Raw genomic sequence first — 19,295 nt, forward strand, 5'->3', positions numbered from 1 at the left:
AATACGTAGATTAAGAATATTGTAAGGGCAGCCAAGCCTCAACGAAGCTGAGAACGAATGCAGCGACCACTGGCTATGAATTCAAGATTTAATTTCTTATATCGGGCTGTCACACAGCGAGAGTTAGGTTTTTAGGTCAGGGGTTTATATTGAGATATCCTCTATCGTTTTATTGCAGTTTATTCATTAAATATTCGATTCTTTAGGATATGTTTGTGGTGAGTATTGGTATTTTTAGAATTAGAAGAAGGCCAAAAAAATAATCATAGATACTTTGTGCTCCTCTAGATCTACGGACACTTGAGACAACAGGCTGGAAAGACGCCCGTGAAGCGATCCTTATTGGCACAGTTGATCTTGTGCTGGACGCAGCTGAAAGAAACCAAGAGTATTATAGTACTACGTATAGTACTTGGCTGAGGCCAAGCACTTACTCCTCCACGAGTATCTTGAAGGTGTCCGTACAGATGGCACGCTTCAGGCATTTGCCATCCTGACCAAAGTCCACATAGTCCTGGCCGCGCTTCAGGAGCGGCAGATACTTGAGGAATATGGTCTCATCCTCGGAGTTGCGATATGTGCACACCGGTTCGCTGGCTAAATGGGGGATACACAACACATCGGATTGGAATTGGATTGGAGGCGAGAATAATAGTTTCACTGGCTCTCACCCGCTTCTACGGTGGACGGGAGTAGCATCACTAGCAGCAGCACGGCGGAGGAGCCAAAAAATATCGAAACGGCGCTGGTACGCATCTTGGGAATGTGGAAGCGAGACTGAAACGATGGCGAGGCAACCAGTTTCCTATTTATAGTTTGCACTTTCGTTGGGTTCTTTATGTGTGTTGAAGCAGAAACTGTCATTTGCATATTCCCAGCGGCTCTACGATCATCATCGTACGATGATGATTGGTCCCCAGTGGGAGGCAGACTGCGAGCAGAGCAATTCAGAAGCGACGAGACGAGATCAGACCCCATGCCAGGCTTGCTAATTGTGTAATTGTTCAGATTGTGCAACGCCATTATTATAGAGACTATTGTACAATTTAAAACTCTCAACCTTTTAACAGGCGTAAATCGAATTTTATTCCCTTAGATACGTGTAGCGTACCTTGTATGGAAAACATAACACATGATTAATAATACTACTAAATACGATCCATTGCTGGAGCACACAACCTTCTGTTCAACGGGCGCTCATCCAGATCCGACCTAGATGTAGTTGCTCTCCGGCTCCTGCTCCTGGCAGATCAGCTTGGGACAGCAGTCGGGGAATGTGCGCCGCATATCGCTGGCAATTTTACACCTTTCGTTGGGCACCAGGTTATGGCGGCCGCAACTGACAAAAAAACAAACGATGCTTAAATATATGTACATACGTATATTCTTTTGAATACTTACTATCCAATTTCGAGGACATAGTCCGGCCGACAGTAGATGGATTGGCAGTAGCCCTCTCGGTTGATCGGCTTGTAGGACTGCTTTTTGGGTATCGCTTGATTTAGTTCTTCGTAATAGCACTGCCCAGGATAATCTGCGGGGGGGATAGTTGAATGTTGAATGGGTGGGAGTGGCACTAGGGGCTGTCTGGGTACCCTGATTGGAGTCTAACCTGGATGCACGGCATTGCCGCGGTACGTCACATCGCCCCAGGCCACGCCACAAATGGTTAGGAGCAGGAGCAAAGTATGGCAGCGGAGTCCTCCTCCGGCTGGCATCATCAGTGTTTGTAGTAAGCGAAAAGCGAAACAAAAGAAATCAAAAGAATTCCCGACCTGGGCTCTTGTGCGCTGTCCGTGCGACTGAGTCAATTAAAATTAATTGTTGTTGCTTTTATATAAAATTAATATTAAACATTGTATACTGTCTGTGTATCTTCGCCTCTCCTCTGTGTGTGTGTGTGTGTAGATAGCATCTGTAGCGTTGTGGCTTTTGTTTATCCGACGACTTAAGGCGTCCTCCGCTCTAGCTCTAGTTTAAATTAATTAAGCCAGCCCCAGGCCCTGAAAGCGAGAGTGCGCGGGGCAGTACGGTTCCGTTGAATCGCTTTGCTTGGTGTCGTGCTGCTGCTGCAGGGCGAGGGGAATGGGGCACGATACATCCATGACAGTTAAGTGACACGGTTCGAGAAACTGTGGCAAGGTTGCTGCGCCGCTAAAAATGATCCAAACATACGAAATATGTAAGTACAATGCTCGACAAAATACAATACAAGAAAAAAAGGCCTAGCCTCGACAGTCGAAGTTTTTGATACTCGATATACAAACATACATATGCATACGTTATGTATGTATGTGTGTATGTACACACTGCAATCTTATGAAGAATGTTTACATTATATCCTCTCTCCAAGGGTATCAAAATACGTATGGGACTTTTATTACTTGAATTTCGCCCATCCCCACATGTAAATGCATATATTTATGCAAATTAAATGGGATTTACGGCTTACCCTGCATTTGCATTAATTAACAGTAATCGAGTGAAGATACCGAGAGAGCGAGAGCGCAGGAGGAGAGCGTCTATTGCATACAACTATAGCTTTTCCAACAACAACGCTGCAAATGCACCGTTTAGGAACTGCTTTCGATGACATAAGAGATCGATAGACTAACAATACGGTCGATAAATACACTTTGTTTTGTTTACATTTTTGTATTATTTCTTCCATTCCAGTAAGTGCTTCCCTACCAATTAATTGATTGGCCGGCCACTCATTAAAAACGCCTTAATTTCCTTTTCATTTTTTCACATTGATTTTGATATTGTTATGCACTTCCTGCAGCCGCATCGCTTCGAGAGCAAGACAAACCTTAAATAAATCACTCGACAGCGACAATAGGAAACCTTATATGATTGCAAAGTACTACATCCACATATATGTATAAGCCCCCAGAGCTGATAACAGAGCCCTGTCCGATGTGGCTGCCCTTATAAGCGGCCGATCGGCTGTTGGACAGCCAAAAATCAGAGCAACGAAACCATGAATGTGCTGCTATTGCCGACCGTCTCCGTGCTCATCCTGCTCCAGCTGTCGTTGGTCAATGGCAATGGGTTCAGCACCCAGTATCGGGGACACACACAACACCCCACACTGGCCGAGCATTGCTACTACGAGGAGCTGGATCTGGCGGTTCCGCTCAATGGCGAAGTTCTGCCGGTGAATCATAAGGACTACTGTGTCAAGGTCCTCTGTGCCGATGATTACCTACTGATGATAAAACAGTAAGTGCAACAGTTGGCTGTCTGGCCTTCATCATTCATGTTTTACACACAGCTAACGTTGGATATTCTCCATCTACAGCTGTGAGCCGCAACCTTTTCCGCTTCCTGGATGCCGACTTTCGTCCGGTAACTATGCGGTACAGTTCCCCGAATGCTGTCCGCAGCTAGAGTGTCCCACTCGCACGTAGTCGATTGACGTGCTTACGTATTTACTTTGTTTCTTAAGTGAGCCTAAATCTTTGAAATATATTATTATGGCATGAAATCAGTTTGATACACCCATTGACCCTTGACCAATATACTGGGGGAATATAATCTACTCTATCTACTCTCTTAGCTAGAGTAGAACTGTATATTGCATGTCGATGATCGACGGTCGGATCAGTTCAAGGAGAATAATGAAGTGGCTTGATTTTGTGCTATGCCTCGTGTTCCTGGGCGCCCACTCGCAGCTGGTACTGACCGGTGAGTACGGCAAATATCCTATCCCGAATACTGTATGATCTTAGTTCTTGGCAGTGGATTTGGGTTGTGAATTCCGTGGTCTCAAGTTGTTAAGGGGTCAATCGTACCAGCCTGTTGGCCAATGCATGCAGTACACCTGTCAGGAACCCAAACTGATGGTGGGAAAGGCGTAAGTATATATCACAAAAAGGATCTCCAACCCACTCTCTCATGTGTGTGTGTGTGTTTAGTTGCCCTCTGGTGGACGGTCCGAAGCGGTGCAAGCTGGTTAGCGACGCAACGAAACCGTATCCCAAATGTTGTCCCAAATTGCAATGTTAATTACAATAAATGCGGGGTCGTCCAATCGCTTACAAAGACCAAAAAATGATTCATTTATTCGGTTTGGTATACATGCTTGAACTTATGTCAATATACGCTCATAGTATATATATATCTCAAATGGATCCTAGGTATATAAGTACATACATACATATAAATAAGAGTGTGTCAATTGCCACTAAATTTGTAGGGTTTTTCTTCCACTTAATCTTGATCGCATTGCGCACTTGTGTTTTAGGCATAACAAGTATATATGTGTATATCTTTTCTAAATATATATATATATATACATATATATATATATATCTCTTGTATTGTTTGTTCTTTTGTATTGTATATACATCATATATCATTGTATAGTTCTCTAAAATAAGGGGGAATCAGCTTAAATTTCACACTATATCGGAGACCCCGGGGGGCAGTGTAATAATTACGATCTCCTCGTTATACGAATATCTGGCAAACACGACACGGATTCATCTCATTCGCATACATTCTGTATCCATCAAAACATAAACCAAAGAACAGAACTCGTTGCCTCGATCTGTGTGGATCTGCCTTCGGTGTGGTGTGTGTGCTGGTTCGATTCCGTTCAATAATCTGCCATATACATAGATTCAGTATTCTATTTACTGTATATATAACCTGAGCTAGTCTAAACATTCTTTAACTATGGTCCAGTGGCACAAATTGCCATTTATATGGAAAATATAAAGCAAAACGGAAAGCCCTACAAGTGAAAGGACTACGTGTACACAAAATGCTTCACGTTCATTTTGGATTATTCGACTGAGATATACATACAAACACACCGATCAATTAAACAAAAGGCAAACCCAATTTGCTTAAAACTTATCCTAGATACCCCCCGGCGACAGGAGCTGTGGCGTCAATTCGCCACTGCACTCCTCTTCTCATTGACGCGCCGCCCGCTCCGTCTCCATCAGGCATTCACGCACCAAAATGCGGGCATGGACAATGCCGCGCTTCAGCCGCTCAGTGGAGCTGCGCGAACCTGTGTATGTGGGCCTTATGTCGCGGCCCATCTCCTCGATGACGGCCAATAGCTGGGCGTATTTGGTCAGGCCATTGCCGGTGCTCAGGCTGCCCACCGTCGGCAGGTTGGCTGTGGATGTGAGGGGTGTGGTTATGTTTGCTGATGTCTGGGTGGTCACCACCACCGGCGATGTGGACGGGGGCGGGTACTTAAGCTGTGACTGCGTTAGATTCAGACCCTGATTATTACCATTGCTGTTGCCGGAGTTGCGTGCCCCGTTGGTGGCTGCCGCAATATTCGCAAGCGAGAGGGCCGCTGCAGCAGCAGCTGCCGGCGTGGCCGTAGTGTTGGATTGTTGTTGCAGCATAGCCAGTTGCGCCTGCAGGAACTGCGGTGAATATTGCAAGGCGGCAACGGCGGCTGCCGCAGCAGCATTGGCTGCCGCCGAATTCTGTTTGCTGGATGTGCTGTAATCGGCGGAACGGTCGCGCTTATTGCTATTGGCGTTGCCGCTACCGCTGCTGGTGGAGTAGTCCGTGGCACCCATGCCGCCCATGCTGTTGTTGCCAGAGCTGCCGGCCGAGACGCTATTGCTTGTGTTGCCACGCGAATGATGGATGGCAGATATTTGGATTTGGGGCTGCTGCTCGCGCTGTTCACGCTGCTGCTGGTAGTTGTAAAAGTTTTGCACTTGCGAGCGTGGTATTGGTGTCACTGTGACGTCACTCAGCTTGGATTCGACAGCCTGTATGTCCATGATGTCCATGCTGATGCGTGGGCTTCGTGGGCTGCACACCAGGCGGATCGTTATTGGATTGCCGGATAGAAGAGGGGGGGTTGCTTACCGAATGTTCTTTGGGAGTTTGCAAACGCTTCTATGGTGTCTATGTCCAATTTTCGTTGCAACAATTTACGCTTTCCTTTCTACGCACAAACAAATCTATTGCAACCACCACAAACATGCACGCACACACACACACTCACTCATCACACACAGAGAAACAGTTACAGTGTTGTCAGTGTGGGCAGATGATGTAAATACCGCAAGAAATACCAAAACATACCAGACTGTTTAATTTTACAATTTTAAACTTTTTTTTTTAACATTTCCTGATTATTAGATGGTCTTGAAACTCATCTGTTGGCTCAATTAAATTTATTTCTTGCTTATATGACACCTTATATTTTTCCAACAAAGTTATAGGAAAACAGCTGACAACTCCAGTGCTGCAAAGTATGAAATAATTTCGGATTTCTCTATTGGAAATAGCTGTGCGTATTTTATTGCCCAGAATTGGCAATAAAAGCTTTAGGAACTAAATTGATTTGCCCAATAGTTAAACTGCCACTAATTTGAATAATTAATAAATGAAAGCACTGTTTTGTTACGTTTTTATTAAGAAAACAATTGATATTTCATCGGTATATTTACGGCATATTTCGGTATATTTCTGAGTCAATGCAGCCGCGCCATCGTCATGACAGTGTGGCGAAAAACAATGGCGAAGAAACTGTGAAACTATAAAACTCTCGTTGTTGACATCTGGTCGATTTTGTAAAAATTGTGTGAACGCAGTTTAATTTACTATTTATTTTATTGTGATTGGTAATACAAAATCAAATAGGCGATTTAGGGAAATAAAAGTGTTTCGGACCAGAAACAAGGTGAGCGTAGACGGTAGATTGCAAAAAATTCAATTACATTTCCGCGACTCCGTCTGTCGGATGCATTTGTGTGCGTGTGTTTGTGTGTGTTAGCCGTTTGTGTGGGAGACAATGTATGACGTAAAACGATAACGTAACGCGGTGCGATTGTATGCTGCGCTTGCATATAATTAACACCGCAAAGCATTGATTAGTTGCCTTGCAACCGCTGTTCGTTTCTTCTCATTTTTGGCAGACTTGGTGCCGCATATGCAGATGTGTGTGCAATGTGTCGCTATGTGCCGCATAGGCGAGCAGTGTGGCCATTCTGCCTTCCTCCCTTTTTCCATTTGCATTTCCATGTGTGCTCACTTTGTTATTCGTTGCCAGACGCGACCAAAGCGACAGTTGGCATTTGAATTTTTCTGTGAACACAAACTCACACACACGCACACAACAATCAACCAAGTATACATGTATGAATGGAAACACGCACACCCATAGGCACACCGAAACAGACGCTGTCGGCGACCTCGACATAGAAGAAGCAGAAGCATTAAAAAAACTTATTCGAAGCAACAAAATTTGATCTAAAATCTATCACTGAGTCTGCTGTCTGTTGACCCTATCGGTGTAACTCGGAAATTAATTGATTGACAAGCAACTTGATAGAGTATCAATAGTAAAAATATAATTCAAAAGCCTCCTATTTCTTTCAAGCAGAATATTTTGGAACATCCGCTACAGTGGGAAAACTGTGGCCACAACTATTGGATTCGCAAGCGGAATCGCAGCGCTGAGCTGAGCTGAGCTGCCCTGACCTGACCAGGCGAACTCTCGATAGATAGGCAAAAAGTGATATTGGGTATATTTTTACACCAAGTGATAGCCATTTGTGGAGCAGAGTAAAAAGATCCAAATGGATATGATTTCAATTGGACAGAGCGTTAAAATCAAACGCACTGATGGACGCGTTCATGCGGCCGTTGTGGCCGTGATCAATGCGTCCGGCAAGTGCCTAACAGTCGAGTGGTACGAACGTGGTGAAACCAAAGGCAAGGAGGTGGAACTAGAGGCCATACTCACACTGAATCCCGAACTGACGCAGGAGGCTGTTGAGCAGCACGCGGCCCCAGAGCCAAAGAAGCAGGCCACTGCCCCGGTGAATCTGGCCCGTAATCCCACACAGTCTAATATCTCCGGCAACCTCACCAGCCGACTGACCATGGCCAGCAATCAACTGAACAAGATACACGAGACGCACCCGACCATCAGCTCGGGCAATGTGAATTCGAATGCCACTACGGGCGGCACCACTGCAGCGACCATTTCGGGGCTGCAGCGGCCACGGTTCACACAGGTCACGGGTAGACAGCAGCAGACGCGCAGTGCCACGGCGTCTATCACAGCGTCCGCCCAACTGGGCGCTGGCGGGCAATCCAGCCAATCCACAAACAATGCAGTGGTTAACAATAGCACACAGAGCAGCATTGGTGGCGGTGGTGGGGTCGCAGGAGTTGCGCGTCGTTCGCATGCCCTTAAGGAAGTGGAGCGTCTAAAGGAGAACCGCGAGAAGCGTCGGGCACGCCAGGCTGAACTTAAGGAGGAGCAGAAAGCCCTCCAGAATCAGGACCCTGGCAACCCCAACTGGGAGCTGGCGAATATGATACGCGATTATCAGAACACACTGGAGTTCATACCACTGCTTGACGGTCAGGCGGTTGACGATCACCAGATCACCGTCTGTGTGCGCAAGCGTCCACCAAGCCGAAAGGAGGTGAATCGCAAAGAGGTCGATGTCATATCGGTGCCCCGCAAGGACTTGATGATTGTCCATGAGCCGCGGACCAAGGTCGATCTCACCAAGTTCCTTGAACATCACAAATTTCGTTTCGACTATGCTTTCAACGAAATGTGTGACAATGCCATGGTGTACAAGTGAGTATTGGAAACAGTAGTAAACTCGATTTTTAGGCATTACCATATATGTATGCATCCCCATCCCCCATCTATCTGTCCTCAACCTCTCTCACAATTGTCGTGTGCATGTAACACGGTGTTCGTCGGTTGCCAGAGGGTATATCTTTTAATTGTCAGTCGACGGAGGAGGCAACGCTTGCAGCGTATGAAAGAAAAGGCCGCAATTCCAAAAATATAAATTTCCAATTGGTTTTTTCCAACAGCTGTTGTGGGCCATCTCTAGCAGACACGACAATGGTTTTGGGGCCATCTCTAGCAGAGCGACTCATTCGAATGCACACAAGCAAACAAACCCACACACAAGCACACATACATATAGAGAGGCAGCCGAAAGCCGTCGCTCCCGAAATAGCAAAGTTTTGTTTGGTTTTTTGTTGTTGCTGTTTTGTTGTTTCCCAATGATTTGAAGCTTATGACTAATTTCACACAAGCCTCTCGCTATCTCCCTCTGCTACTTGCTACTTGCCACTGCCACTGCCAGTGCCAGTGCCAGTGCCCATGGCGGCCACTCAATAGGCGTTCCATTCATTCATGGGGTATGGTATGCCGCTTGATTTGATTTGATTTACGTTCAGTTTTTGACTCTCTAAATTGTACTTAGCGCCTCTTTTGAAAAGTAACCGCCATTACCCGTCCATTAAAAATTGTTTACCTTTTGTCATAGCGGGGCTTCAATTGAATTTAAGAAGCTCTCTTCTCCCCCTTTCCCTTTCCCTATCGCTCTCTCGCTCTTTTCTTACCGGCGCATGAGTCAATGGCTGACGCCGTTTCGGATGCGTCACGTAACGCCAGGCGACGCTACGTGAAACGGTGAAACGTTAAGCTCTCCTTCCCACTGATGAGGCATACAAGTATTTCGGTAGAAATGGGATGGAATTTCTTATAAACCAAAAAATGCAACAATCAGATAGCGCCGATAACACTCTGACTGTTCAATTGATTGTGAATCATTTTTGGTAGATCGGTAGATAATGCCTTTAATTCGAGTCATTTCCTTTTCCCTTACCCTATATCCCCGTCCCCGTCTGATACATACTGATATTCATGCTCTGATTCTCTGTAATCCTTCTCAGATACACAGCCAAGCCCCTGGTGAAGACTATTTTCGAGGGCGGAATGGCGACATGCTTTGCCTATGGCCAGACAGGATCCGGCAAGACCCATACCATGGGCGGGGAGTTTACGGGTAAAATACAGGACTGCAAGAACGGCATCTATGCCATGGCCGCCAAGGATGTGTTCGCGACCCTCAATACACCGCGCTATCGCACCATGAATCTAGTCGTCTCGGCCTCGTTCTTTGAGATTTACAGTGGCAAGGTAAGACAAGACTCGACTCGTAACAAATACCCCCCTTCCTGAGCCCCGATTGCTAATCTGCTGCTGTTCGAACAGGTCTTCGATCTGCTGGCCGATAAGCAGAAGCTGCGCGTGCTGGAGGACGGCAACCAGCAGGTGCAGGTGGTTGGCCTCACCGAAAAGGTTGTGGACAGCGTCGAGGAGGTGCTAAAGATCATCCAGCTGGGCAATGCGGCGCGCACCTCGGGCCAGACCTCGGCCAATGCGAACTCGTCGCGATCGCATGCCGTCTTCCAGATTGTCCTGCGTCCGATGGGCACGACAAAGATCCATGGTAAATTTTCGTTCATCGATCTGGCGGGCAATGAGCGGGGTGTGGACACCTCGTCGGCCGATCGCCAGACACGCATGGAGGGGGCCGAGATTAATAAGTCCCTGCTGGCACTCAAGGAGTGCATCCGGGCATTGGGTAAACAGTCGGCCCACCTGCCGTTCCGTGTCTCGAAGCTCACGCAGGTGCTGCGCGACTCGTTCATTGGAGAGAAGAGCAAGACTTGCATGATAGCCATGATATCGCCGTGCAACAATTCCTGTGAGCATACGCTCAACACGCTGCGCTACGCGGATCGGGTCAAGGAGCTGGTGGCCCCCAATGTCCAGGAGATGGGCCCATGTGGCGATGGCAATGATCCCATGGACGGCAATGTCGTTGAAATCATGGACGACGACGACGAGGAGGAGCAGGAAAACAATCCGGTGCGCAAGCCAGACATCCGTTCACACAATCAACGGAACGTCCCAATTTCCGCCGGCATTCATAATAACAATAACAACAACAACAAGAACGGAAACGGCAATGCCGGCAACACGGATCTGGCACTTTTGAGTTCGCTGAGCGTGAGTATTTACAAACCATATTTATACCCACCCACTATTCCCGCTTCGTGGAAGATACTGGATGGCTTTAGATGCATAAGTACCCCTGAAATCTGATGTTCACTGAAAGAGTAGTCGTGTTTTTTAAGTACCTCTATGAGTAGATCAATTCTAGAGTGTATTCCAACGTGCTCTAAGCATTTGCACATCCTTCTTGGTTTTTGTGGTAAATGGTTTTGCAGTGCAACGGCTTATACCATTGAAAAGCTGACAAAAATCTTATATCACATCTCGAGGCTTCTCCCGGCACAGGCATATGAACATATTTTGAATTTGCCCACATTTAGGTAGCCTTTGAGTTTAGCTTCAGACATCTGTACTATACATTGAAGCTAGTGGCACGAAATTTGGTTTGGAAACATACCTTTGTACAACAAAACAAGCAATGTTCTCGCGCAGCAAGACCACAACGGGGAACATCTCGAAGAAGCCGCCGCCGCCGCCGGAGCCAGACCCTAACAGACCCAAGTCCAGTCCGAAGCTAGCCCCGACACGAAGATACAAAATGTACGCACACGTGGAAACGAGAATCCCGATTCCGGCCCGGGCAGTGCATACGGTGGAAAAGTCGCCAGTGGCCAATACGGTCAAAAAGTTGGGCTTCCATCTCGAAAAGCATAAATCGCCTTACGCTAAGGCTGTCAGAAGCCAGAAGAAGACGGATATTCCGGCGGACAAGAAGCCACTTCGCCCCAAGGACGAACCGGATGTCATTGAGCTGGCCGAGATGATACCTCGCGTTCATGAAGAACTGATCAGGAAATTTGGCGAAATGCCCCAGCTGGTGCGCAACAAGACTCGAATAATGTATACTCTGAGCGACAGTGGCTTCGAGGGTGTACTGTTCGATTATGCTTGTCGCTTGCCCCACATCGCGGAAGAAGAGCCTGTCAAGGATCTAAACTGAATATACTCGTGCATATGTACGTCGATCGATCAGCTTTCCCCCCGACATACAGTTGATAGGAGATATATTTTTGTGAATTGTTGTTGGTTATTTTGCTAGATTTTGCTAGCACACCAAAGTAAACGAAATTTGCAACACCGTCTTTAACCCGTCTTTACGCATTTGCAGGAACACGAAATGTCACAGGAGCTGATCACACAGCATGAGGCCATCGAAGATCTACAGCAAACTGAAGAAATGGTTGTCGAATTCCATAGATCGGTGAACGCCACACTGGAGACCTTCCTGAATGAGTCGAAGACCCTATATACGCAAACAAACTATGTGAACTATGATCAAGAGGACTATTGTAAGCGCGGCGAATTGATGTTTGCCCAACTGATGGACATTGCCACCCAGTGCCGTGACATGATGGCCGAGTATCGCATTAAGTTGGCCAAAGAAGAGATGCTTTCTTGTAAATACAGTCCAAACAGCCAGCGCTAGAACACCAACTAGCCATAAGCATCCCACCATCCCCACGATTCATATTTATCCGCCACACTACAAACTATCATCCGCAAAATTTTAGAATTCGTTTTCATCACACACTGTCCGCCGCGTTGCGAAACTGAACTGAAGCTGGGGGCTGCTGCGGATGAGGTTACACACACACACACACACATACACAGAGATATACACCCGCTCGCAGACTCTATTGTTGTTTATTTATTATTTTATTTGGCAGTTCAGCGTTTTTAATTCAGTTCAGTTGTTTTCAGTTCAGCGTTTAGCTTTAAATAAAAATTCCCTATATTGTTAAAGGATTTCATGAATTCATTACTTTTCGAACGACAAAAGAAGCGGCGTCTCATCTCGGTTCAAACCATTCGTTCATCTCAACCACTCATCCAGCATTCAGTCGTCATATCTCGCTCTCTAAACGCACCAACAGACAGCCGCCCCGCCCACCACCCCGCCTTGTAAGCGCCTTGCTCTCTTGGGAGAGCAGCTTGTTTCTTATTGAGTTTTACCGTTCATTCAACTGATTGTATGGATGGAAGGGAAAACGGTAGAGCGGGTAAGGCAGGAAGAGATTGACAGTATCCCGATCGATATACCCCCGATAAATACCGCAGGGGGGGCTGTCTCGATTAAACAAGAAATACAATACCGAACTATAACAACAACATTTAATAAGCAACACACTTTCTGTTTTGTTCTCATTGATTTATACGATACTTTTGTAAAAGAAAAAGACATTTACATACTATACTACAACTTACTATTATGAGATTCCATTTACATTATAAATTACCTTCTAAAGAATTCAATAATTTTTTGTATCTTTTCAATTGATTGGAGAGTCCTGCCTACCTCTCTGTAGCGCCGCGGCACAAATCAATGACACATTACTATTATGGATTAGTTGCGTATAGTATTTGTAATTATTTAAAGGCCACAAAACTGTATTTAATTTGTATTAATTTATGGAGAGTACTACCACTACTACAGCACCAATACCAATTTACAAGCGTATTCCTCCTAAACCCCCTCCCCCCCATAACTTTAATGATCTTTTTATATATATATATATATTTACTATATGAATATGTATACCCCCACATATGAACTCATTTTTTTTTCAAACTGATTTATATTCTTTGCCTGAGAATTATTTAGCCTATGTTTAATTTTCCATTTATTCGCTGTCTTCATTTTCGCTGTATGAATGATTTATTTTATAATTATTATTTTATTTTTTTTTTTTTATGTGTGTGGAGGAGAAGAATTTAAAATGCACCTATTCGCGTTGCTCATTTGATTTTGAGAAATTTGAATTTGCATTTCATTTTGTACTAATATTTATTACATATATTTAACTAATTTTACACGACTAAAAATGATAACGAATGACAACAACAGGAAAATAACCAAACCACAGATTTCCAAGCACTGCTTGCACTGCTTACTTGTAGACAAACAAACAAGAATGAACACGAATGGAACACATACAAAATAAAACAAACACCAACACACCTTATCCTTAAAAACACACAAAAAGAAGCGAAACGAAAAAGAAACGAATTATGAACATCAATACTCACGTGCTTCTCCCAAAAGGTTTTATAAAATTCAAAACCTTTAAAAAAATTTTTTTTTATTAATCGCGTTTTACCAGAGCACTTTACTGCAGAATTTCCTCTTCTACTACAGTCGGACGATGACAAATTTTTTGTAATTCACCAAATGCGAGTTTTTAAAACAATGTTAATACGAATTAAACAAACAAACTGAATAATGAGTGCTTCGATATTATGCAGTATAAATAATAATAAAGAAATGTGTTAGGAATGGAATGAACTTTAATAATGTATTATTAAATATAAATAATAATTTATATTGTAATAGAAGCGAAGAGACACAAAAACTAAATTTAACATTAAAGATGTGTAAAAACCAAAAACATTTTTTTTTTTTTTGTAATGGGGAATGCAAAACACCGACCATACGCATTGGAAAGTGTTATATTGCTGTGCTGCCGCTACGAAGCACCAATACAATTGCGCTTTTAGTTCCGTTTTGACTGCATCTACGCAAACGCACTGCAGAACATGTGAATAACACCAAATAACGGAGAAATATCCATACTGGCACAGCAGTAGCCGGATGACAAGCAACAAGTGTTACTTGTTAAATTACTAGCAACATGCCAGTAGTATGAGTTATCTTATATACATAACATTTACACAGGTGAAGAATCATGGATATATGAATTTGAGTTCGAAAGAAAACAGTTACGGACGGTATGGGTGTTTTAAAGCGAGCCCAATGACAAACAAATGTTCCAACTTGAATAGCAATCAACGTACCTGGCATTGTACCACATTGCCTATAAATATCAGATAAAAAACATATGGTATAGACACTTCGTTACTCCATCATTTGTTCAATTATTTGCATTCATAGCCTTGTCACTCACTCACTTTCAAATATAGGGCGCAATTTTACTATCCAGTCGATAGTTTTTTCATCGGCATATTTACGATATATTTTGAAAATTAAATGAAGTATTTTTGACTGTCAGACCGTAAATCTGATTAGGATTTTATCATGCTGATTTTAGTCACCTTTTCTAGCTCAGATACCCTGCACCAATGTAGATATGGTGTAGAACGACCATTTAGAGACATGTCAGGCCACATCGAAAAAGAATCCGCGATAAACATCGATTCCTGCTCAATTTTTTCAAAAATGTCGGAAAACAGGCATGTATAACGGACGTTTTTCACACTGGTGCCACCATGGGGCCCATATGAAAAGAGCGACCAAAAATGTTCAAACGTTTCGCCCTTGATAATTACAAGCAAATGAAGTTAATGTGCAGCAAATTTGTAGTTAGTGTGTAGATACCATGTACAACAATTATTTATGTGAAAACTTCTATTGACCTTTTTTTTAAACCTATTTTATAAACAACCCAATGAAGATGAGAGCTGAAATCTAACCAGTCTAACCATCAATCGGATAAAACTTTGTGATCAGTGATGAGAGTCCTAGCTACCTAGTAATATTCAACCGAAAATTAAAATTGAGGAATATGATGGAATTTTAGTAAAAATAATTCGTTAGAACATTTTTGGTATATTTTGAAACTGTGACGTATATTTTGGTATATTTTTGAGCGTCAAACTGTTTATCTTATCGTCAAGTCCGCTGATAAGTGCTCTTTCCTGCGACGAAAAAGTGAGTCGTAATTTCGAATGTGCTATAAAGAAGGGTATGGGCAACAGGCAAAAGTAGCGGGGGCAAATTGCGAGGTTCGTACGAGCCCTCACCTCGGGTGTTACGATAACATACCTTGAAGGCAAAATCGGCTTCTAGTCTCTTCAAGGTATATTGGGCAAATGGGGTAGATTTCACCTTGCATACGTTGCATTTTTTGGGCCGTGTTGCGTCTTGTCCACACCCAAATTTTCCTTCTATTATGTAGCAAATGCGTAGCAACCGTGTACCGTGTAGAGTTTTTTCCTTCATAAAGGAAAAAAACGCGGAGCCGCCACTGGCCGTAGGCACAAATGTCAAAATTTTTAGAATAAAACGCTTTTGGTTCGGCGCCTGATTCCTGTTTTTTTTGTGTTAAGCACATCGATAGCAAAAAAAAAGGAAAAATAACCAGTCCCGCCGCTCGTTTTTGTGGCCCAAGCAGAAAGGATACGATACGGAACGTAGGCGGTAACGGCAACATGGCAACAATTTTTTTCGCTGAACCCGAGCTGGTTATTGGCCACGGCCGAAAGGTGCTTTTCCTGAATCCGGGCGACTTGCAAATCTTCAAGGAAATCGAATTGCCACCGGATTTAACCACGTGTGGATTAAAAACGGTCGAGCCAGTCCCCGCGCCTGGCCACCCGGCCAGCAGCTCAAAGCAACAGCCTGCAGCCTTGAAGGAAGCAACAGGATCTGTCAAGGTCGAGGTATCGATACAAAATGTGACCTACTCTCCAGATCGCCAACTGTTGGCTCTGACCACAGCTGGCCAGAAGGCAGTGCTGCTCTACAAAAGTCGCCCTGAGAACGCTCAGCTCCTCTCTATACGCCCACTCGCACGTGCATCAAGCGCCCTAAGGTTCTGCAGCGATGGCAGCTCCGTTCTGGTCACTGACAAAACGGGAGATTGCTATCAATACGACTGTGTTGAGGTGGATGCCTCGCCACGTTTGCTTCTGGGACATTTGAGCATTGTCTATGACGTCTTGTGGTCGGAGGACCAACAGTATATTATCACATGTGACCGCGATGACAAGATACGGGTCACCAACTATCCGGCAACGTTCGACATACACAGCTATTGCTTGGGTCACAAGGAGTTCGTGTCTGGCCTGGCCATGCTCACGGAACAGCACATCATCTCGGCCTCTGGCGACAAGACGCTGCGTGTCTGGAACTACACTTGCGGCAAGGAGCTGCTGCTTCACGAGCTTCCCGCACCAGCTGTGCGGATGCTGGTGCGTCAACTGGAGCCCGAAAAGACATATGAGGTGGCCGTGCTCTTCTATGACTATGTGGACGCGATTGGCGTGTATCGGCTGGAGCAGACAACCACAGAGAGTTGGAGCATCACCTCCACCCAACTGGTGCGTGCCGAAGCGGGCACATGGAATATATGCAATTTTGCATTGACCGATGACCGGATCTATGTGACTGGAGCAGAGAATGAACGATTAACGCTGAGGGTGTACGATAGCAGGAATGGCGAGAGGGCCTCTGGCCTGCCAGAGGGTTGGCTGAAGATGGTCTTAGACAATCTAGATGTGGCCGCATTCATGCCCGAGGACTTGTCTGTTTGGTTTAAGAAACGATTCGACAATGTCAGCGATTACTTGGAGCGCAAGAAGCGTCGCATCGAGGAGCAGAAGCAGCAAAAATGTGGATAATTTACATACTTCGTATCTTTACATAGCATTTAATTAGTTTATCGGACACAATTAACGGACTATGTTTGACAAATCTGTTACATGAACATATTATATATATATATAAATATTTATGTGTGTTTAGATGTGTGTAATTTAATCTTTATTAAAGGATCATTTGATGCCATTAGACTGGCTTATAATCTAACTTGCTTTCCAGCTTCTTGTTTTCCGATACCTTGCGCACAGCCTTCATAAAGTCCTCCTGGATGACATACTCGCGCTCAGCCCTGCAGAAAAATCATATTCGATATTAGAATGACTTTTGGCTTTTGTGCGCCGGGACTCACCTGATTGCAAAGAGACCAGCCTCAGTGCACACATTCCGCAAATCGGCGCCATTAAAGTTATCCGACAACTTGACAATGGCTTCATAGTCGATCTCCCCGTGCTTGGCGATTGTCAGAGCATGAATCTTGAGAATCTCCAGTCTAAATATGGCACACAAGCAGCAAAATAGAAGTTGGTATGGCATAGCTATGGGGTATCGTTGCAAATAACTTACCGTGCCTGCTCATTGGGCAGTGGAATTTCGATTTTACGATCCAAACGACCAGGACGCAACAGGGCCGGATCGAGAGTGTCGGGGCGATTTGTGGCCATGATCATTTTCACCTGTCCCAGGGAGTCGAAGCCATCCATTTGGTTGAGAAGCTCCATCAGCGTGCGCTGGATCTCGCGATCCGCCGATGTACCCTCAGAGAAGCGACGGCCGCCAATGGCATCGATTTCGTCCATGAATATGATGCAGGGCTGGTGATCGCGGGCATAGTTGAACATCTCTCGGATGAGCCGAGCACTTTCGCCAATATACTTGTCGACAATGGCCGAGGACACGACCTTGAGGAAGTTGGCATCCAGCTGGGAGGCAACGGCACGGGCCAAGAGTGTTTTACCCGTACCAGGCGGTCCATACAGCAGACAACCCTTGGGCGGAGTGATACCGACACGCAGGAAAAGCTCCGGATTGAGTAGGGGTAGCTCAATCACCTCGCGCAGCTCTCGAATCTGCTCGGTGAGACCACCGATGGCCGAATATGTAACATCTCCGGGATCCTCATGCGACATATTGTACACCAAGGGATCAACTTCGCGGGGCAGATAACGCATTATGGTAAGTGTGGTCATATCCAGTGCCACACGAGTGCCAGACTTCAGTTTCGCTTTGTCCAGCTGTCGCCGGCACCCGACCACATAGCGGGGCCCGTTGGTAGCCTTCACAATGACTGAAAAGGGGGAAGGAAAACTATGACGAAAAATCCTTGCACTTCAAGTATGCATGTGTAAATATTACATTTATCTTCAGTTAGCTGCTTCAGGACTTCACCCACGATTTGTCCCACACTTTGCAGCGCCTTCAGATCATTCTCCGACTTGTCATACAGTTTTGTAAGTTCCTTGATCTCATCACGTTCTGCAACAAAAGGAAATGAAATGAATGTTAAATGCTTGCTTTGCCAGAATTGGGAAAACGTCGGACAGTACTTTCTTTCAGACGCCCTTCGATTTCCTTGTGCTCCAGCAGTTTCTTTCTGTAGTCGGACAGTGCCTTAACCCGCATATTATCGGGCATCGGAGTGGCAGTCACAGTCATTTTGCAGGCAAAATATTTATACTCGTTTCAAGAAAAGATTTTACAAAATTCGTATGGTAAATGCCGTGAATCTGCAGTTTTTGTTAGGGCTGCAAGACCATCGATGGCTTTGAAATCATGCGATGGATCGATATATTTTTCGATGATCGATGTATCGTTTGAGGGCCGAATTAATATCTCAAATGCTTTGCAGAATACAGCTTCGCTCCCATATTGGAAGTGTGAAATCATTTAGGTATTTAATTGTATACTAATTTGTAGTGTTTGTTTAAAAAATGTATGCTAAAGATTTTCGAAATAACATTGATGGTTTTGCATCCCTAGTGACCAACATTGGCAATCGATAGCTGTTCAATAAAAATATACGGATAAATACATATACATATACATACATGCACCCGAATTTAGTTCTTGGGATTGGTTTTTATCATAGATACTTTATTGCCAAAGGAAATGAGGCTTGTCCCTGCT

The 19,295-nt window shown here is 44.7% G+C and overlaps 8 protein-coding genes across 9 annotated transcripts; 4 read left to right on the forward strand and 4 right to left on the reverse strand.

Moving 5' to 3' along the window:
• Window positions 1-143: 143 nt before the first annotated feature.
• On the reverse strand, window positions 144-889 carry LOC6598287. The gene is made up of 3 exons (XM_002023274.2): window positions 672-889; window positions 435-597; window positions 144-372 (listed from the first exon to the last, which is right to left on the reverse strand). Exons 1-3 carry the CDS (start codon window positions 868-870, stop codon window positions 291-293), a joined length of 444 nt encoding a protein of 147 aa, XP_002023310.2. The 5' UTR covers window positions 871-889; the 3' UTR covers window positions 144-290.
• A 156-nt stretch (window positions 890-1,045) lies between these two features.
• Window positions 1,046-2,518, reverse strand: LOC6598286. The gene is made up of 4 exons (XM_002023273.2): window positions 2,453-2,518; window positions 1,613-2,154; window positions 1,402-1,534; window positions 1,046-1,339 (listed from the first exon to the last, which is right to left on the reverse strand). Exons 2-4 carry the CDS (start codon window positions 1,719-1,721, stop codon window positions 1,213-1,215), a joined length of 369 nt encoding a protein of 122 aa, XP_002023309.2. The 5' UTR covers window positions 1,722-2,154; window positions 2,453-2,518; the 3' UTR covers window positions 1,046-1,212.
• Window positions 2,519-2,814: 296 nt separating this feature from the next.
• On the forward strand, window positions 2,815-3,499 carry LOC6598285. Its single transcript, XM_002023272.2, has 2 exons — window positions 2,815-3,225; window positions 3,305-3,499. The coding sequence occupies exons 1-2, from the start codon at window positions 2,984-2,986 to the stop codon at window positions 3,411-3,413; spliced, it is 351 nt and encodes a 116-aa protein (XP_002023308.1). The 5' UTR covers window positions 2,815-2,983; the 3' UTR covers window positions 3,414-3,499.
• Window positions 3,500-3,577: 78 nt separating this feature from the next.
• On the forward strand, window positions 3,578-4,057 carry LOC6598284 (venom toxin OcyC11). The gene is made up of 3 exons (XM_002023271.2): window positions 3,578-3,690; window positions 3,745-3,859; window positions 3,921-4,057. Exons 1-3 carry the CDS (start codon window positions 3,585-3,587, stop codon window positions 4,009-4,011), a joined length of 312 nt encoding a protein of 103 aa, XP_002023307.2. The 5' UTR covers window positions 3,578-3,584; the 3' UTR covers window positions 4,012-4,057.
• A 718-nt stretch (window positions 4,058-4,775) lies between these two features.
• On the reverse strand, window positions 4,776-6,016 carry LOC6598283 (probable serine/threonine-protein kinase mkcC). The gene is made up of 2 exons (XM_002023270.2): window positions 5,854-6,016; window positions 4,776-5,796 (listed from the first exon to the last, which is right to left on the reverse strand). The coding sequence occupies exon 2, from the start codon at window positions 5,772-5,774 to the stop codon at window positions 4,926-4,928; it is 849 nt and encodes a 282-aa protein (XP_002023306.1). The 5' UTR covers window positions 5,775-5,796; window positions 5,854-6,016; the 3' UTR covers window positions 4,776-4,925.
• A 462-nt stretch (window positions 6,017-6,478) lies between these two features.
• LOC6598282 (kinesin-like protein Klp10A) lies at window positions 6,479-13,225 on the forward strand. Of its 2 annotated transcripts, XM_026990544.1 has the most exons (5): window positions 6,479-6,673; window positions 7,376-8,590; window positions 9,706-9,952; window positions 10,028-10,828; window positions 11,943-12,260. In XM_026990544.1, exons 2-5 carry the CDS (start codon window positions 7,572-7,574, stop codon window positions 12,258-12,260), a joined length of 2,385 nt encoding a protein of 794 aa, XP_026846345.1. In that variant the 5' UTR covers window positions 6,479-6,673; window positions 7,376-7,571. The 2 variants fall into 2 exon arrangements, with proteins under 2 accessions (XP_026846345.1, XP_026846346.1); XM_026990545.1 differs by lacking the exon at window positions 6,479-6,673 and having other exon boundaries at window positions 7,572-8,590; window positions 11,943-13,225.
• A 2,566-nt stretch (window positions 13,226-15,791) lies between these two features.
• On the forward strand, window positions 15,792-17,314 carry LOC6598280 (tRNA (guanine-N(7)-)-methyltransferase non-catalytic subunit wuho). The gene has a single exon (XM_002023267.2). It carries the CDS (start codon window positions 16,001-16,003, stop codon window positions 17,189-17,191), a length of 1,191 nt encoding a protein of 396 aa, XP_002023303.2. The 5' UTR covers window positions 15,792-16,000; the 3' UTR covers window positions 17,192-17,314.
• Window positions 17,311-18,865, reverse strand: LOC6598279 (26S proteasome regulatory subunit 10B). Its single transcript, XM_002023266.2, has 5 exons — window positions 18,716-18,865; window positions 18,525-18,644; window positions 17,736-18,456; window positions 17,521-17,661; window positions 17,311-17,460 (listed from the first exon to the last, which is right to left on the reverse strand). The coding sequence occupies exons 1-5, from the start codon at window positions 18,822-18,824 to the stop codon at window positions 17,358-17,360; spliced, it is 1,194 nt and encodes a 397-aa protein (XP_002023302.1). The 5' UTR covers window positions 18,825-18,865; the 3' UTR covers window positions 17,311-17,357.
• Between the last annotated feature and the right edge of the window lie 430 nt (window positions 18,866-19,295).

The sequence above is a fragment of the Drosophila persimilis genome, unplaced genomic scaffold, assembly GCF_003286085.1.
Source record: "Drosophila persimilis strain 14011-0111.01,24,50 unplaced genomic scaffold, DperRS2 tig00000579-arrow-pilon, whole genome shotgun sequence".
In the NCBI taxonomy this organism is placed as follows: Eukaryota; Metazoa; Arthropoda; class Insecta; order Diptera; family Drosophilidae; genus Drosophila; species Drosophila persimilis.

Coding starts and splice junctions, on each gene's coding strand:
- LOC6598287 (XM_002023274.2), bottom strand. CDS start 870: ATGCAAATGACAGTTTCTGCTTCAACACACATAAAGAACCCAACGAAA. Junction 598..671: donor CCCGTCCACCGTAGAAGCGG/GTGAGAGCCAGT, acceptor TCCCCCATTTAG/CCAGCGAACCGGTGTGCACA. Junction 373..434: donor TTCAAGATACTCGTGGAGGA/GTAAGTGCTTGG, acceptor GGTTTCTTTCAG/CTGCGTCCAGCACAAGATCA.
- LOC6598286 (XM_002023273.2), bottom strand. CDS start 1,721: ATGATGCCAGCCGGAGGAGGACTCCGCTGCCATACTTTGCTCCTGCTC. Junction 1,535..1,612: donor CGGCAATGCCGTGCATCCAG/GTTAGACTCCAA, acceptor TCCCCCCCGCAG/ATTATCCTGGGCAGTGCTAT. Junction 1,340..1,401: donor TATGTCCTCGAAATTGGATA/GTAAGTATTCAA, acceptor TTTTTTTGTCAG/TTGCGGCCGCCATAACCTGG.
- LOC6598285 (XM_002023272.2), top strand. CDS start 2,984: ATGAATGTGCTGCTATTGCCGACCGTCTCCGTGCTCATCCTGCTCCAG. Junction 3,226..3,304: donor TACCTACTGATGATAAAACA/GTAAGTGCAACA, acceptor CTCCATCTACAG/CTGTGAGCCGCAACCTTTTC.
- LOC6598284 (XM_002023271.2), top strand. CDS start 3,585: ATGTCGATGATCGACGGTCGGATCAGTTCAAGGAGAATAATGAAGTGG. Junction 3,691..3,744: donor CTCGCAGCTGGTACTGACCG/GTGAGTACGGCA, acceptor AGTTCTTGGCAG/TGGATTTGGGTTGTGAATTC. Junction 3,860..3,920: donor AAACTGATGGTGGGAAAGGC/GTAAGTATATAT, acceptor GTGTGTGTTTAG/TTGCCCTCTGGTGGACGGTC.
- LOC6598283 (XM_002023270.2), bottom strand. CDS start 5,774: ATGGACATCATGGACATACAGGCTGTCGAATCCAAGCTGAGTGACGTC.
- LOC6598282 (XM_026990544.1), top strand. CDS start 7,572: ATGGATATGATTTCAATTGGACAGAGCGTTAAAATCAAACGCACTGAT. Junction 9,953..10,027: donor TTGAGATTTACAGTGGCAAG/GTAAGACAAGAC, acceptor CTGTTCGAACAG/GTCTTCGATCTGCTGGCCGA. Junction 10,829..11,942: donor CACTTTTGAGTTCGCTGAGC/GTGAGTATTTAC, acceptor ACGCATTTGCAG/GAACACGAAATGTCACAGGA.
- LOC6598280 (XM_002023267.2), top strand. CDS start 16,001: ATGGCAACAATTTTTTTCGCTGAACCCGAGCTGGTTATTGGCCACGGC.
- LOC6598279 (XM_002023266.2), bottom strand. CDS start 18,824: ATGACTGTGACTGCCACTCCGATGCCCGATAATATGCGGGTTAAGGCA. Junction 18,457..18,524: donor GCAGCTAACTGAAGATAAAT/GTAATATTTACA, acceptor CCCCCTTTTCAG/TCATTGTGAAGGCTACCAAC. Junction 17,461..17,520: donor GCTGGTCTCTTTGCAATCAG/GTGAGTCCCGGC, acceptor ATTTTTCTGCAG/GGCTGAGCGCGAGTATGTCA.